This window comes from Thunnus maccoyii, chromosome 16, assembly GCF_910596095.1.
Source record: "Thunnus maccoyii chromosome 16, fThuMac1.1, whole genome shotgun sequence".
NCBI classification, from domain to species: Eukaryota; Metazoa; Chordata; class Actinopteri; order Scombriformes; family Scombridae; genus Thunnus; species Thunnus maccoyii.
In genome coordinates, this window is record NC_056548.1 from 13,704,834 (window position 1) to 13,720,525 (window position 15,692).

At 41.2% G+C, this 15,692-nt stretch overlaps 1 protein-coding gene across 2 annotated transcripts; it reads right to left on the reverse strand.

The window, feature by feature from the left end:
- On the reverse strand, nt 1-11,080 carry vgll2b (vestigial-like family member 2b). Of its 2 annotated transcripts, XM_042388417.1 has the most exons (5): nt 10,983-11,080; nt 5,877-6,006; nt 5,084-5,429; nt 2,598-3,044; nt 1-2,152 (listed from the first exon to the last, which is right to left on the reverse strand). In XM_042388417.1, the coding sequence occupies exons 2-5, from the start codon at nt 5,961-5,963 to the stop codon at nt 2,109-2,111; spliced, it is 924 nt and encodes a 307-aa protein (XP_042244351.1). In that variant the 5' UTR covers nt 5,964-6,006; nt 10,983-11,080; the 3' UTR covers nt 1-2,108. The 2 variants fall into 2 exon arrangements, with proteins under 2 accessions (XP_042244351.1, XP_042244350.1); XM_042388416.1 differs by lacking the exon at nt 10,983-11,080 and having other exon boundaries at nt 5,877-6,175.
- Between the last annotated feature and the right edge of the window lie 4,612 nt (nt 11,081-15,692).

Below are 15,692 nucleotides of genomic sequence, written 5' to 3' on the forward strand. Positions count from 1 at the left end.
CACAGCAGGAGAGGGCAGCATTTCCATAGGCTTTGCCTATACAGTACTTCTGTTCATTGGTACATAAAGCTCCCACACTTATTTAATTCTATACTTCTCATACAATAAATCTGCAGTAATTGTTTTGGTGCCACTTATAAAAATTTATGTAACAAGTCAAATCTAATTAATTTTGTTTTTTTGGAGTTTTCTTTATAAAAACAATATATGGCGGTATACATGGCTATTTTTAATGTCATGTAGGGTTCATTGAAATCTAATTAATATAATATGACAATAGCCATGGGTGCTTACAAACTATGGTGTACATCCTGGAGGATCCAGTGTGAAAAGGAAACCCTCAGGCCCAGTGACAATACAAGTGTGAAAAGGCAGTAAGATGCTTGGCATGGGGAACTGAGAGGAATGCTATCCCTGGTAAACTCTTCTAATTTCATTACTCTACATGTTTCCTCAGCTTAGAGCCAATCACATAGTTGGCTGCTCTCTAGTGGGGGTCACACATAACAGCCGCTAAATTGTGACAGTGGCCCAGACTGGCATACCTTAGCGCATAATCTGATTATCGGATCAATAACATAGTAACATTTGGTGCATAGCTGGGATGGCTGGCTTCTTCTGTGGTTACACATTGCTGGCATTCACCACTCATTCCCACTTTATAGGTGACAAAGTGTGAATGCGAGCAGGAATTCAAATGGAAGGCCTTTTAAATACAGTGTAACCTTGACCACATCTGGCTGTGCTACTGTCTCTAGGACTCAAAAAGCTACTAAAATATCAACACACTCTGTATATCAGTGTGTAAAATCAGAAATTGATCTCAAAGTGGTAAAGAAAGCCTCCATCAAGCCTGTATTCTCCATGAAGCCCAATACTGAGGTTTTAAAGTTTCTTCAAGCCAATACTAGTATTTTTTTTCTGGAAGTATTTATCTCTCTCCATCCAGCTATAATTACAATGTATTTAAAATGACTGTAGCTCAGATACAATTTTTAATAACATGCAAAGTACACATGTAAGTGATGTGAAATTTTTTACCATAAAAATATTTATTGACATCACAATCTTCTTGGACACAAAAAATGTGAAATGACACACAAGAAACATCCCATAATCATTTAGAAAGACCAAATTCAAAATATCTAAGAATGACACAGAGAATTAAAGAACTAAAATGGAACATCATCAAATTCAAAGAACACAATCTTTGAGTCTATTCAGATGTTTAACTGAAAAAAATTCTGATATGTTTTTTTGAGAAATGGTCTTCTTTCTCCACAAAAGATTCCTTCATAAAAAGATCAGAAACGCCACCAAAAACACGTGGTATGGTCATCTCCATCGCCTCTCTTTAGAAAACACAATAAACTGAACCACAATCATTTCAGAAGCACTGGCCTAACCAAACATTTTAGAAATGCACATAAACACCAATAAATAGAAACACTTTATTTCAGAGAGCAAAATAATATAATAACAACCAAAAAAGGCGTCATGATGACAGTCACTAAGCATAAACCGCCATGATTGCTGCCCCTGTTTACCGCTGCATGTTGCTTTTGTGAACTGCAGATAAGTGGATGATGACAACCACAGTACCACACAAAAGGCATGAGACAGAGATAACCAGGGACATTGGAGGGAATCCCTGCTTGCCGCTATTTATCCCTCTTTCCCTCCATTCGTCCCTCTATTTCTCTGTCCTCTGCAAAAGTCTGTTGTGATCCTGTCTTTCCCAGTCCAAACAGGTCACCATGGCTCACACCTTGCCAAGGTCTGTGCTGCACCGGCAGCGACAGGAGAGCGAGTGGACGAGAGACATAGTGAAGGAGATGAGAAAGAGAGAGCAACAGCACAGATTATGGACAGTGACACTCTGTCTCTCTCTCTTTCTCTCTCTCTCTGCTTTATCTCCATGGTGCACACACGTCGACCTGGAGCAAGGCTGTATACTGGCAGGGGTGGCCAGAAGCAGAGAGAGAAGGGGGTGGATAGATGGGGATGGAGTGTGTGGGGGGATAAAGGGATACGGTGCTTCAATAGCGGAGCAGGTCCAGGGACTAATTGGATCTGGTAATGGCTGGTCAATGTGACTGAAGGGCTCGTTAGAACCAGTACAGCTCCTTGCCTTTCTTGTGCTGCTGGAGGCCTGAGAAAAAGGGACAAGGAAACAATGAGGAGGACAACGGTGAACAACAGAACACAGGTTGTCATGGAACCTACTTTTGCCAAACATCCTGTTTTAGAGAGGGAAAAAAGAGCACCTCTATGATGATTATGATGTGTTATGTGTGAGTGTGAGCACATGTGGGAGTGTCTATTCAGGCAATTAATAGAGGAAAAAAGCCAAATCGGTAGACTGCAGAAATTTGAGTCTGTTCTCATCATATTCAACTTGAAACATAAATGTACAGTACAGGGGGGAAAGTGTTCTGGACTTCCAATTTATGTTTCTGTACACAGATGTATGAGTGCATTTTGTTACAGTTTATGATTTTTATCTGGACTGATTATAAATAAACTGTAAATAAAGGAAGATTTGTACTATCCACACATTATTTGCAAAAGCTTGATATGGTTGAGTGAGTGGGTACCTGCATCCATGTTTAGGGCCAGCGTCTGGCTGACATCCCCTGGGGGAAGCAGGCTGGGCCAGGAGGCAGTGGGCTCTAGCTTGCTCACTTCATAGTGGCTTGGCAAAGTAGGCAGGTGAGGTGGCCGCACCGTAGGCATGAGCAGGGGCCCGTAGTGGGGCTCCAAAGCCGAGGGAGAATACAGTTCATGGAGAGGCCTTGGGGGGCCATAAGCCTGGGCCTGAGGGTATCCCCAACTCTCTGGCGGGTGAGGGTGGGAGTGAGGATGAGCGTGTGGGTGAGGATGAGCATGTGGGTGTGCCAGGCCCGGGTGTAGCCCTGACGCGTATGGGTCCATGGAATAGGAAGGCACTCCCGTCTCACAGTGGGAGCGGCTCTGAGACGAGGTGTAATTGCTGTCCCAGAAGGATGGAGGGAAACTTCGTCGACTGCTAGGTGAGGTGGTATCTAATGGTGAGGGAGGTAGAGGGGGGTGGGGGGGGGGGTGGGAGGGTAAACAACCATCACATTTAGGCGAAGTCACGAACCGTTGCACAACTGTGTAGTGAATCACTTGATTTATAGAGACAAATGGAAAGGCTAGAGCTGTGCAAGAGGAGTAACCCGTGCTAAAACGTAGATGTCACTCACATGACTGCTACACCCTCTTGCCCAGATATCTTCCCCATTGGATCATACTGTCACACAGCCCTAGCCCCAACAAGACACAGAAATAAACACAACCACATTCTAGCAGACAGAGGGAGAGAGAGAGAGAGAAAGAGAGTGACAGAGAGAAAGGTAGAAAGAGAGACGTCCCTATATGCCTGAATTCTATATAAGGCAGACGCTCTGACCTGGAGGGAGCCCAAGGCTCATAGAGCCTTAAATCACTTACTGTGGTGACATCTCTCACTCTCATGTCAGCCCAGTACTTCTGAAAGTCTTACAACACACTCATGTGCACACACAGGCGCACACACACACACACACAGACACGCAATTCTGGCCCTGTGCTAGCACCCACCGCCCCTCTCGATCTCCTGCACCCCCACCTGTTGTTTTTTTTGCTCCCCCTTCTCCTCGCCCTTGACAGAATGTCAGCGAGCCATTATATGTTTTTAGCAGTATACTTTTATATTTAGATATTCCTCTGAAAAGAGACACCATGCAGCACCCTGAGAGGTAATGTTTCCCTCTGCCCATATCACACAGACCACAGCATATATAAATCTGACCAGCAGGCAGGCAAGTGACTGAACAACCATTGTGGGGCAAGAGCTGGAGCGAGAGTCAGAATGGCAGCCGCAGAGACGTTTGAAGGGGATATGCCGGCGAGGCTGTGCGCTTACGGCCATGTATAAACATAGCATCTGTTGTGAGGCAGGAAGTGTGTGTTAGTGCCGAAATGAAGACGTCCGACTGAACTAGGAAAGAGACTAACAGTGACAGCAGTGAGACAGAGTAGAGGCTATAGGCCCTACATGGATATCCAAGGGACATCTGCAGGCTGCTGGTAGAATATAACATCAGTGTCTTCAGAAGATCTGCAAATGACAACTTTTTTCACTTTGCATTCTGGTGCAATAAAAATGAAAGCAAAAACAAAACAAACAAAAAATAAACATTACTTAAACTTAAAATAAATAATAATCATAATAATAACTTTAAACATAATTTGAAGTTTTTCAGAGTTATATGGAATATCTTTCCTTTTTTTGCTTCTAAGGAAACTAACAAAACTTTTATTATGACTCATTTCAATTCCATAGTGTATGTAGTTGGCATAGCACAAAGATGATGCTATGATCATTTATGGATTACTGGTTTTTCGCTCCCAAACATAAAAAAAATATCTAACCATGCTTGATTGTGAATGCCCTCTGTCTTGAGTCAAAGAAATCCCTTTTGTCAGCCAACAGCTCCTGACCTTCATGACCTCTGACCCCTACAACCTGACCTCTCAAGGGACAACAGTTCCAACAAGAAGCCCCTCATTCCTGTCTCCTGATCACATCACCTGTCTGGCACTCTGCTGTGCTCTGCAGAACTCACCCTGTGTGGCCCTAAAAGCAAGCGTAAGATGCCACACAGACAACTGTGGCACCTGTACTCACATAAATAAAAGGACATTATGAAACTGCAGGGATGTGGTGCAGCTAAACTCAACCCAACTTTTTCAGGCTGTGCAACGCTTCATGACATACATTTCATTGTAAACATCAGACAGCTTTACTGATGCAATGACATTCATATAGGATCATTATTGAATTTTAATTTGGTGGTTGTTCTCTCATGTTCACACTGGGCATAGTTTATAAAATTTGTATCTATCATTACATCACATGATGTAGAAACTCAATTTATTGTTGTGTTTAAGCTCTCTATTAGAGTCCAGTTTGCACAGACAAACACAATAATTATGGACATGAACAGCTGCGTCACAAAGGCAGGTGAGCTCTTGTGTTTGTGCAAATACTTTTTGTAAACAAATATGTGTGGTATACCTGTGCCCTGTTGGTCTGATGCCCGCCGTTTGCCCTCTCCATCCATGTAGGAGCTGAGGGCCCTCGAGAAGTGCTCATCAACCACACTGCTGATGTCTCCTTGGTAGTAGGTGAAGAGGACACAGCGAGATGTCAGGTACTCTGCCTCAGGGGCCTCCTGCTTCTCCTTGGGGCCATCCTCTGGCCGTGAAGCTGCAGGCGTGTAAGAGGAAGAAGAAGATGCAGACGAAGAAGAAGAGGAGGTTGATCCTCCGGTGCCTGGGCCCCCAGACATCCCCTCAGGACCCCTGGGAGTGTCCATAAAATCCCGGCAGTGAGGAGAAGTGCTGGTCAGACCAGTGGGAGCCTGCCAGGGAGGGAGAGGGGGGGAGGGGGAGGAGGAGGGGAGGAGCAGGGAGAGGGTTAAGACAGGTGTTGCAGAGGATAGTTCTGGAGCTGTCTATGATACATTTTGACATAATGTTTTTCTTTGTGTGTAGCAGCACTGGCATGTGCGTGCGTGCGTGAAAGACATGAGTTTTGTGGGTTCAAGAAGGACTTCTGCGCTTGTTAAGACATACAAATAGCAGCATTACAAATATATATGTATATATATATGTAAATGACTACAGCTCGAAAACACACAAAAAAAAACATTTTAACGATTTTAACATCGGATTATTTGCCTTTACGCACAAGCTGCATAAACTACCCTGATAGTTGTTCCTCACCTCATCGACCCCCATCTGCCCCTACTACAATGGAAATAATAAGAGATATCACCGGAAATGTTAAATATTTCCTCGATTCCTACCTGTAAGCTACTGATGAAAGCAGGAGCAGTCGGTGCGTACGGTGCGTAATGTCCATAGGCTGGGTACATAACATCCAAACAGCTCATGGTAGATGAGCGTGTCTTCACTATTCTGTGGAAACCGACCTTCCTGAGAAAAAGAGTGACAACATTCCGTTTTTTCTTCTGCTGGAGAGAAACGGGCTCGGTGGTCGCTGTTCAGTGAGAAAACGCCTGTTCCAGACTGAACATAGTAACTCCAGTCCTCCCTGTGTGCGCCACAACAGCTGCGGCAGCAAAATGTGGCGAGGGTTATGGAGCAAGCATGAGGGTGTCCTGTCCTGTACATCTCTGTGTCAACCCCTCCCACCTTTACTAGCCCTCCACCACCCCCCACATCACCGCCAACACTCCCATTACCACCACAACACAAATCACAGCTAAAGCAGATTAATGATTATTAATAATTAATTTAATTTGTTAAAAGTTTAACCCTAACCCTAACCCCTAAAACTTGACTGGGTATGATTTCTGTCAAAACATATAGGTGTGGATCATGTCAAAAAGTCTGGCAATTCAAAATTTCCATAACTCAATTCAAAGATTAAAAAAAAGAAAAAATAGACAAAAGGTGCTTTCTAGAAAAGCTGGAGATATCCTGTTGCTAATTATGGGTCCACCATTTTTTCATCCTAGTGTAAAATAAAGGTTAAATATAATGTCATCCAGTTACACAAATAGATTTGGATGAAGTCATGGAGCTTTATGACCAGCACGACAATGGGCACATGATACATGCGATTCAGTGACTTTTTATTTCTTTCCATGTCCTGTGGATACTTGAAAACTTTGTGCTCAGTCCAAGCTGAAACTGTATCCATGGTCTTAAAACAGCCATTGGTTGCCAAGTAAACCTTCAAGTCATCTGAAGTATTTAGTGAGTTCCCAGAATGACACATAGGTGTCAACTATAGGTTGCATACACTGGTTACACTGACATAGAGGAGAAAGGGACTCTGCACAAATCTATGGCAAATTATCACCTATCAGCAGTGCAAATAAAAAGATATTTTCACACACACAAACACAATTATACGAATGTAGACAATTACAGAGCAGCCCATCATGCATCCGTGCACAAAAAGACTAAAAATGCATCCTGAAATCATTCAACCTGGTAAATGACAAGTTAGATACACTCTCCAAAAAAGTGTTGTCTATTTCTCTTGTTTTAAGAGTTTACAGGTGCCTGATGTTTGGGCATGCCAGTCTTTTTGACAGGCACTTCAGAATGCCTGGGAGAATAGTGTGGAAAATTTGCAGAATTCCATGGACGAGTGTCAGATGAGGTGGAATGTCTCTGATGTATGCTAGTGGACGAGCTCCTCGGGAAGTTACTTCGTCCCTCTGCTGCGTTCTCTAGATGGAGAACATGACCAACATCTCGCTCTGCATACATCACACATAGTATGAATAACTTGTGGCAGGTTATTGGCATGCTAATGAATCGAACATGCTCTTAAATAGCAGTGGCTAAGTGGATATGTAACAGTAACTTCGCACTTTGCCCTGGTCTTGCATCACGGACTTTACAGCATGGCGCTGCAATATAATACTACATATTGTTCATCATCATATTGAACATAGCCACAGGAGGGCATCAACAGAGAAGGACAGTTTGTAAAACATTTTTGTATAGATTTAAATCACCTAGCATTCACTTTTTCACATTATTAGAACACTAATAATATATCAGCCTATTACCCTCATAGCCTCATAGATCCATAGACATGCAGGGTAATGCAGGGCAACACTGTAGTCAGGGAGAAAGAGAGTGATGCAATGCTAGAAAGCTCACTGTTACACCAGCGTGATCAACAGCTGCAGCTGACGGAAGGGAAGAGAGGCCACTATTAGTATTAATGGCCATGACTAAATTTCTCTCTGTGTCTCTGTCCCTCTTTCTGTCTCTGTCTCTCCCTCCCACTTGTCTCCCCTTGTGGTACATACACCTTTTCTCTATTTAATCACTCTGTTTTCCACTTGGAAGAGTCATCCCTTTTTGTCATTTGTGTGTGTCTGTGCACGTGTGTGAATATGTGTGTGACAACATTTGTCATCAACTGACCAAACTAGGAACAGGGCAAGAGAAACAACCAGCTTGCAAACACATGGCTGAAATCCAACCGGAGCCCAAAACTAACTCAGTTGGATGCTAAAATCTGCATGTTAAAATGTTTGCATGTAAAGAACAGTATGTGCAAGGGTCTACAGCTCCTCTTGTGTGTGTGTGTGTGTGTGTGTGTGTCACTGTGCAAGTGTGTGTGGAGGTGTCTGCGTGTCTACATTTACGTGTATATGCTGAAAATAAACATAGGTTACATCACTCCTTGTGACCCTGCAGCACATCTAAGCCCCGCCCCTCTCAAAAGAGGTCTGACCAGGCAAAGTCTCCCATTGGCTGAGGTGTTGCAGGCCAGTTGAGGAAGTAATGGCAACCTGGTTTTATTTAGACCACTATTCACATTGCAACACCACCATTAATAGTTTATACTCTATGCTAGAAATACCTGTGTACATTAAAGACAAAACTGCACACATGTACATTTATCAACCCTATACACGACCAGTTAAATTGTCGTCAACAATGTAAGAACTACATGAAGAGTCAAATATGTATAAGCAAATCAGCACAATGTGACCAGTAAGCTTATGGTGGTGAACTGTAAAGTTGGGCTTGTTGAGTTATGAACCCGAAACCATTTAAGCTACCTCCTGAAACAACAAGGCCTTTATTAAGGTCTCAGTCTGGCTTGGTCCCAAGGGGGTCGGACCTTAGGATTCCACTGTTGTTTATATGCCTCAATGTGTATGTGTGTCTGTGTGTGTGTGTGTATATACGTCCAAGACAGAGATGTACAGCTGCCCCGTTGTCCAGTTCCACACAAACTCATCTCAGCTGTTCAAAATCATCACTGAGTGTCATCGGAAACACTGGCACACACACACACACACACACAAAGGGCCACATATGGACAGGTCTGGCTCATTCATCCTTCTACACAAATGTTGGTGATAAATCCTCTGTGATAGAATGTGCAAGTGTGCAGCTATTTTCTTCCTAAAACAACTCCCTCATTGTCCTCACAGACCACCAGGACCCCGGGAATCCAGAGGCTCAAATATAGAAATCTAGAAATATATTAATGATTTTAAAAATTATACTGTTTTTTGCACAACTTAGCCCATTTATTAGATACAATTTACACTTAGCATTACTGTAGTCTTTTTCCAAAGTTAACTGAGGCCTAGGTTTATAGATAGATACAGCATTTTTACTACGTTTTGCCTTGTATGCCTGAAGAAGGTCTATAACTGAAAGCTTGTGTACATCAAATTAAATAGAGTGTGCCGAATCTTGTGTGCAGAAGTTGTTTTTTAAAGTTGCTGTCTGGGAAACCATTGGCTTCAGATCATGGTAGCACATAAGCCAGCTTGGAGAGACTTTTGACTGAGGTCACCTTAAACCTCTGTGGCTTTAGTTGTTTTTTTCAAAGTTGTGTTACAGTTGTTTGAGAGTGCTACTTAAAGCATTGTTTGTAGAGTTATAAGGGTCTTAAATGCATTGATCATCAAGAAAATTATTTCTCAAAGTTTATAATTTATTCAGCATTTCTGTAGTCCCAAAAAAGCATTATAATTTTCAAAATATATCACGCAATTTCTGAGGTGTTTGGGCACAAGTGTTCTCATATTTAAACATACTGACATTTTTAAAAAGTCTTTGTGATTGGTATATTTACATAATTTGACAGTCACCTGTACATTATCTTTTTCATGACATCCATGTTGTGTTAATGATCATCCTGCCTTGAAACAGCATTGCCACCTTAAAACAAGACACTTTAGGCCAAAAAATAGACTGGATGAACTTTTGCTGTTGGATTACATTCATCAAAATGGTTTGAAGACTATGCAAATGAATTTTCATACAATGCTGAAGTGAATATATGCAGCTGTCTGGCAAATGTGGCATTTTAAGTAATATAACAACTTATGGTACGCTTTGCAAGGTCGTCACTAGTATTTGTATTGTACTATTTGAAGTAAATTTTGTAAAACATGCAAAAACAGTGGGTTGGTCCTTTAAATATTGCTTAGAAATTAAAACAACTGTTAATATTGCACTGTGTGGATTATGAATGTTGTAGTTTTAGGTGATGCAAGGCATCTACACTCACACACACACATACACTGTACACACAGAGCCTCTGCACAGGTAAACACATTCAATGCTCACTGTTTATTAAAGGCTAACCCTCTGAAACGGACAGAATGTGAATTAACAGCATCCTTGGAGAGGCTTACAAGTGCTACATTCCTAACATCCTATTACTGAGGGTACCCTGCCGCCACACCGCCACTGGGTCACTGGAGTTATGCACACACAATCACAAATTCACACATATGCGTATGACCACACACAGATATACAGCCAAAGGAACACAAACACAAACACATGAATGATGCACACAGAAACACAAATCTGGGCTTGTGGGATTGTCGCCTTCCTGCCTGACATTTCTGCTTTATTTGCCAGAGGGGGCTGCAGGGCACTATGGGTGGCAGCGGGTGGTGGGATAGAGATGCGGAGGGTGGATGCAGGGCATAATCACAAATTTGGTGTGTCACGTGGTCAAACAGGGAAGATTTACGACTGATCAGGTTCCACATCGGCAGCATGGTGTTGTGGCTTCAGAATGCCAGGTATGGGAGTGAGATCAGACTCCAGATTTAGTTTGTACACCCCCTCTGGCAACTGTAGCCGGTGTGACCGGCTGAAGATGGCAGTGTTATTGGTGGTTGGAGTGGGGGACATGGTCTTTCGTTGTTTGGTCTATCTACATCTTGTTGTTGTAGATATTTAGATGCCTCTGAACATGCAGACGTGCCAAAATAGCACTCATGCAGTAAACTGATATAGATTTTGAGTGAAAAGTCAAAAAGCACTGTGAGACTAGTTTGATAAAACAGACAGGTAGAGAGAATCATTATACTCTAAAGACCCCTCTTTTCTTTCTCCCATTTTATTTGCTCCTCTGCAGTCAGGAGTTATGATTTACTCACCGGTGACATCATGGAGACCACAGCTATTTTTATTGGCTGGTAGATGGCCAACTCTTCTCCATGCTATGCCACCTGTCCAATCCACACCAGTCAACAAGCCCCTGGGAAAAAAAGTCAAGCACCCAAAAATGATTGAGAGTTGAAAGGAGGAATATGATACATGCATGCCATGCTACTGTCCTAGGCATGTTTCACAAGTCAAATGTCTTGTCACTGCTACTGGTTTGCCATCCCTATTTGTCTGTGTTATTCATACACTGGTAACAGTCGACTGTACGTCCTTTCACACGCACACACACTGCTATCCATTGTATATATATCTTGTACCATCACTCAACATATTTTTTTTTTAGTTTTGTACATGAATTTAAAATAAGGCTTGTGATCTACACTATGCCCTGCTCCCTTGTTCACCCCTTGATGTGTGAGAGTGTGTGTTTGTGTGACTCCGAGGGTGGGGTTATTCCTGGCCCTGTGTCCTGTGTTCTTAGGTGCAATTTAGTCACATACCATCTGACCAACCCTTGGCCCTGAAAAACGATAAGTGCCCTACATGATGTCAGCTGTTAGCAAAAGCAGGTTAGGGGAGCTATGAGAAAGGTAAAGCAATATTGTTGAATACAGTTATAACATTGCTCCATATACACTCACTGAGCACTTTATTAGGAAAACATGCAATCTAATGCAATCCAATACAACGGCTCTGCCATAAATTCTACTTTTACGAAGCTTATACATTTTCAGTTTTTGTTGACATTGTCAGAAAGGTTATAATTCTACTTTATCATTGAGGTCGTAGTGGGTGGTTGCGGTGTACTGGAGTACATGATATGGAAAAGTGCTCCTAATATTTTGCCCCCCTCATGTAATGTTTATATTTTGTCCACCCCATTAACATACATGAGGGGGCAAAATATTAGGAACCCTTTTCAATATAGTGCACTCCAGTATACCACCACCACCACCACCCACTATGACCTCAATAGTAAACATCAAGTAGAATTATCACCAATGTAAAAGTAGAATTTATGGCAGAGCTGTTGTATTGGATCGCATTAGATTGCACAGGTGCTCCTAATAAAACGCTCGGTGAGTGTATATCATGACCTTATTAAAATATACGGGCATTTTAAGTGTTGATAAGCGTCAGAATTCTCAAATGAAAAAGGCTATCTAAAGACTATTAAGGGAAATGAATGCCTGCTTACAGAACCACACAAAAGTGTCAGGATCCAAAATAAACGAGACTCAAATAATCTAATGTATTCTATTTTGATGTTTGCAATGGCTTTTGAATGAGTAGGTAGGTATAGGCTTGGTGAGTTTATAAAAGATGACTCACAAACTGAGATCATATAGTATAGAGACACTTCTAATTACTGTCTGAATCGCCAGAGCTTGGTTAGATACAGATCAACAAGAGTACTTCACAAATGAATAGCATGTAAACCAAAATATAACAATCATGAAGGGATCTGCTGATGAAGTATCTTTAATGTGTATGTTAGTGTGTAGAATACCATTTAGTGTGATTCACAGAGAGCTAAATAAGAAATTGTCCCGAGTGGTCATGTGTGATAATTGCACATCCACACAGAGGTTGCTTATGACCTCACTGCCTTGCTTAAATCACAACTTCAACAACTTCATGACAGTGACTACAGGAGTCCACCTTGTGGCAGGGGTATGAAATGGCAAGTAATGCTCATTTTTTTTTTTAGAGCGTCCCTGAAAAGAGATTGTTATTCTGTGAACCCTCTAGTGGGTAATAAAGGTTTTTTCAAAAAAAGGAAAGACCAACATGCTGTCTCAAATAGTTGTTCTTTGTCCAATGGGAAATGCTTTTCTGTTGTGGTATTCAAAATTGTTTTATATTTCTTAAGATCTTTTCATCTTCTATTTTCCCCATTAGAGTTTGTAGACTCCTGTGATTTGTAATGTCTCATTGACGCAGAACAAACTGAAAAGGATGGGAAAAAAAGTTATTTACCATCAGTTAATAAGTTCAGTCTATGAAACATTCAGTCTATCCCATTGCAATAGGATTTAAAGATTTCTGAATTGTTAAATTGAGTAGCATGCTATTATCTTCTAAAATTGTTTGAATCTGTACTCAACAGAGATTGAGAGAAGAGGCAGATTAAATAAATAATTCATACAATTTACAGTACCAATAAAGTTTTGACACATCTACTCATTCAAGGGTTTTTCTTTATTTTTTTACTATTTTCTACATTGTAGAACAATACGAAAGACATCAAAACTATGAAATAACACAAATGGAATTATATTGTAATCAAAAGTGTTAAACAAACCATAATATCTTTCATATATAATATTCCTAAAAGTAGCCACTGTTTGCCCTGATGACAGCTTTGCACACCATTGGCAGTATCTTAACCAGCTTCATGAGGTCATCACCTGGAATGGTTTTCAATTAACAGGTGTGCCTTGTCAAAAGTTAATTAGTGGAATTTTTGCCTTATTAATGCGTTTGAGACCATCAGTTTTATTGTGCTTAGGGTGTTGGTATACAGCAAATAGCCCTATTCAGCTGCTATAGTAATCCATGTTATGGCAACAACCACTCAACTAAGTAAAGAGAAACGACAGTCCATCATTACTTTAAGACATAAAGATCAGTCAATCTGTAAAATTTCAAGAACTTTGAAAGTTTCTTCAAGTGCAGTTGCCACCCACTGTGAAGCGTGGAGGTGTGATCGTATGGGGGGACTTTTCTGGCAATAGTGTTGGCAATTTATTCAGAATTCATGGCATACTTAACCAGCATGGCTACCCCGGCATTCTGCAGTGACACACCATCCCATCTGGTTTACACTTATTGGGACCATCATTTGTTTTTCAATAGGATAATGACCCAAAACACACCTCTAGGCTATGAAAGGGCTATTTGACCAAGAAGGAGAGTGATGGGGAGCTGCATCAGCTCACATGGCCTCCATAATCACCTGACCTAAACCCAACTGAGATGGTTTGGAAAAATTGGTCCAGTATCAGAACAGTTCAGTCGGCAGCTGTCAAATGGGCTACAGTGTAATCCTTTGGGGCAACTGCACCCCATCAATGTATGTCCACTAAAAGTGCTTGTTTTTGCCACTGACAGGCTTGTTGGGCAGATTGTGTCTGACAAAATTATGTGAGAGGTGAATTGTTGCAAGAAGACAATGGTGGAAACATGAGTGACAGTTGGAGAGAGAAGAGCCAGAAAGAGTTTGTTGTGTTGGAATACAGAAAGCGAAGCTTAGTTTCATCTAAAAGATTTTCAAAGCCATGGATGAATATCTTCCTGCAACAACTCAACTCTCGTGAGATTTCAGAGCGAGACTTCTCTTTGAAGTCTCCATAAAGTTGTCAGACACATATAATAACAATCTGGGCCTGTCAGTGGCAGAAACAAGAACTTTTAGTGGATGTACATTGATGGGGCGCAACTGCCCCAAAGGATTACATTGCAGCCTGTTTCGTGGCCGCTGCCTGAAGCACTCTTGCTCAGTATGGGACCAGTTTCAAAAATTGTTGTCCCCATTAGTCAATAAGACACAAAATGATGGGAAAATTCGGTCCAGGTTGAAAAATCCCAAAGTTTCCCTTTTGAGTAGTTTTTACATTGCTGCATTGATACTTCTTCCACCACTGGTCACAAGCTGAAAAGGTTGGGAACCACTGGTCTAGAGCAGCAGTTATCTTTTAAAGTTAAGCATTGCCCACTTGGCTTTGCTTGGCCCCCTCCCATAGGCATGCATAGGGTGGCGCTTACCAGTTTGTTTATAAATACTCTTTTAAAATGTATAATTTAGAGAAGGACTGGAAGTCCAATAAGAAAACAATTCATTTTCATTGGAGAAATGTTTATTTCCCACAAACCACCAATTCTTATTGCTACCCTTAGTGGGGGCCCATCGTCCAGGCTGAGAATTGACGGTCTGTTTGAAGATGTTAAAGATCCCCTCCAGACATGTTTTAAGATGTATATAAAATACTCCACTTTAAATAATAATTTGTGACTGATATGTTTTTTCAAAAAAACTTTTTACAGAAATTTTTTAAGTATCTTGTTAAAATCCTTAAATTACATCTCTTCCTTCCCCCTCATTAAAAATTCCAGAATCTATAAATATGCAAATATTTTCAATTTCTAAAGTTTTCCTGCTAAACACAAGATGTCTCCTACTTCACTGTAAAGTTCATTCTATGTATGTGCACTGGAGGCTTCAAGTTTCCACATCACACTTGTACAAATCATAAATCATCATATTTTAGTGAGCACAGAGAAACTTTCCACTTTCTACAGATTAATGTAAAATAAGAAGCAAGTGTCAAACTCAGACAGTGAAGCACAGTGAAGCTAAAACATTCAACTGTAGGAACAAGAAGAAAAACATATCTTTCAGTGGGGGGGACTTTGAAAATATCAAGTTCATCAGAAAATGTTAGCTTTTTGATAGGTTACTCTTCTATTTGTTAGGCTATTTAATATTTAACCTCATTTTAAATTAAACTGTAATGAATATAGACCCTTTTTATGGCATAAAACATTTAAGGACCCCTTTCCATTAGCTGTTTGTTTTTCATTGACATACTTTAAGTGTTATAGCAGGTAGTGCTTTATGTCCATGGTCATGGTTAAAACTAGCTCCTCCGCGCCACTGGGGGGCGCGTGTCTGCTGTAAATAAATGCCATCGTGGGTA

What these genes read in the sequence shown, in the direction of transcription:
- vgll2b (XM_042388417.1), bottom strand. Translation starts at nt 5,963, where the DNA reads ATGAGCTGTTTGGATGTTATGTACCCAGCCTATGGACATTACGCACCG. An exon ending in ATCAGACCAACAGGGCACAG is followed by an intron (nt 3,045 to 5,083) that starts GTATACCACACA and finishes CCTCACCATTAG; the next exon opens with ATACCACCTCACCTAGCAGT. An exon ending in GGCCCTAAACATGGATGCAG is followed by an intron (nt 2,153 to 2,597) that starts GTACCCACTCAC and finishes CCTTTTTCTCAG; the next exon opens with GCCTCCAGCAGCACAAGAAA.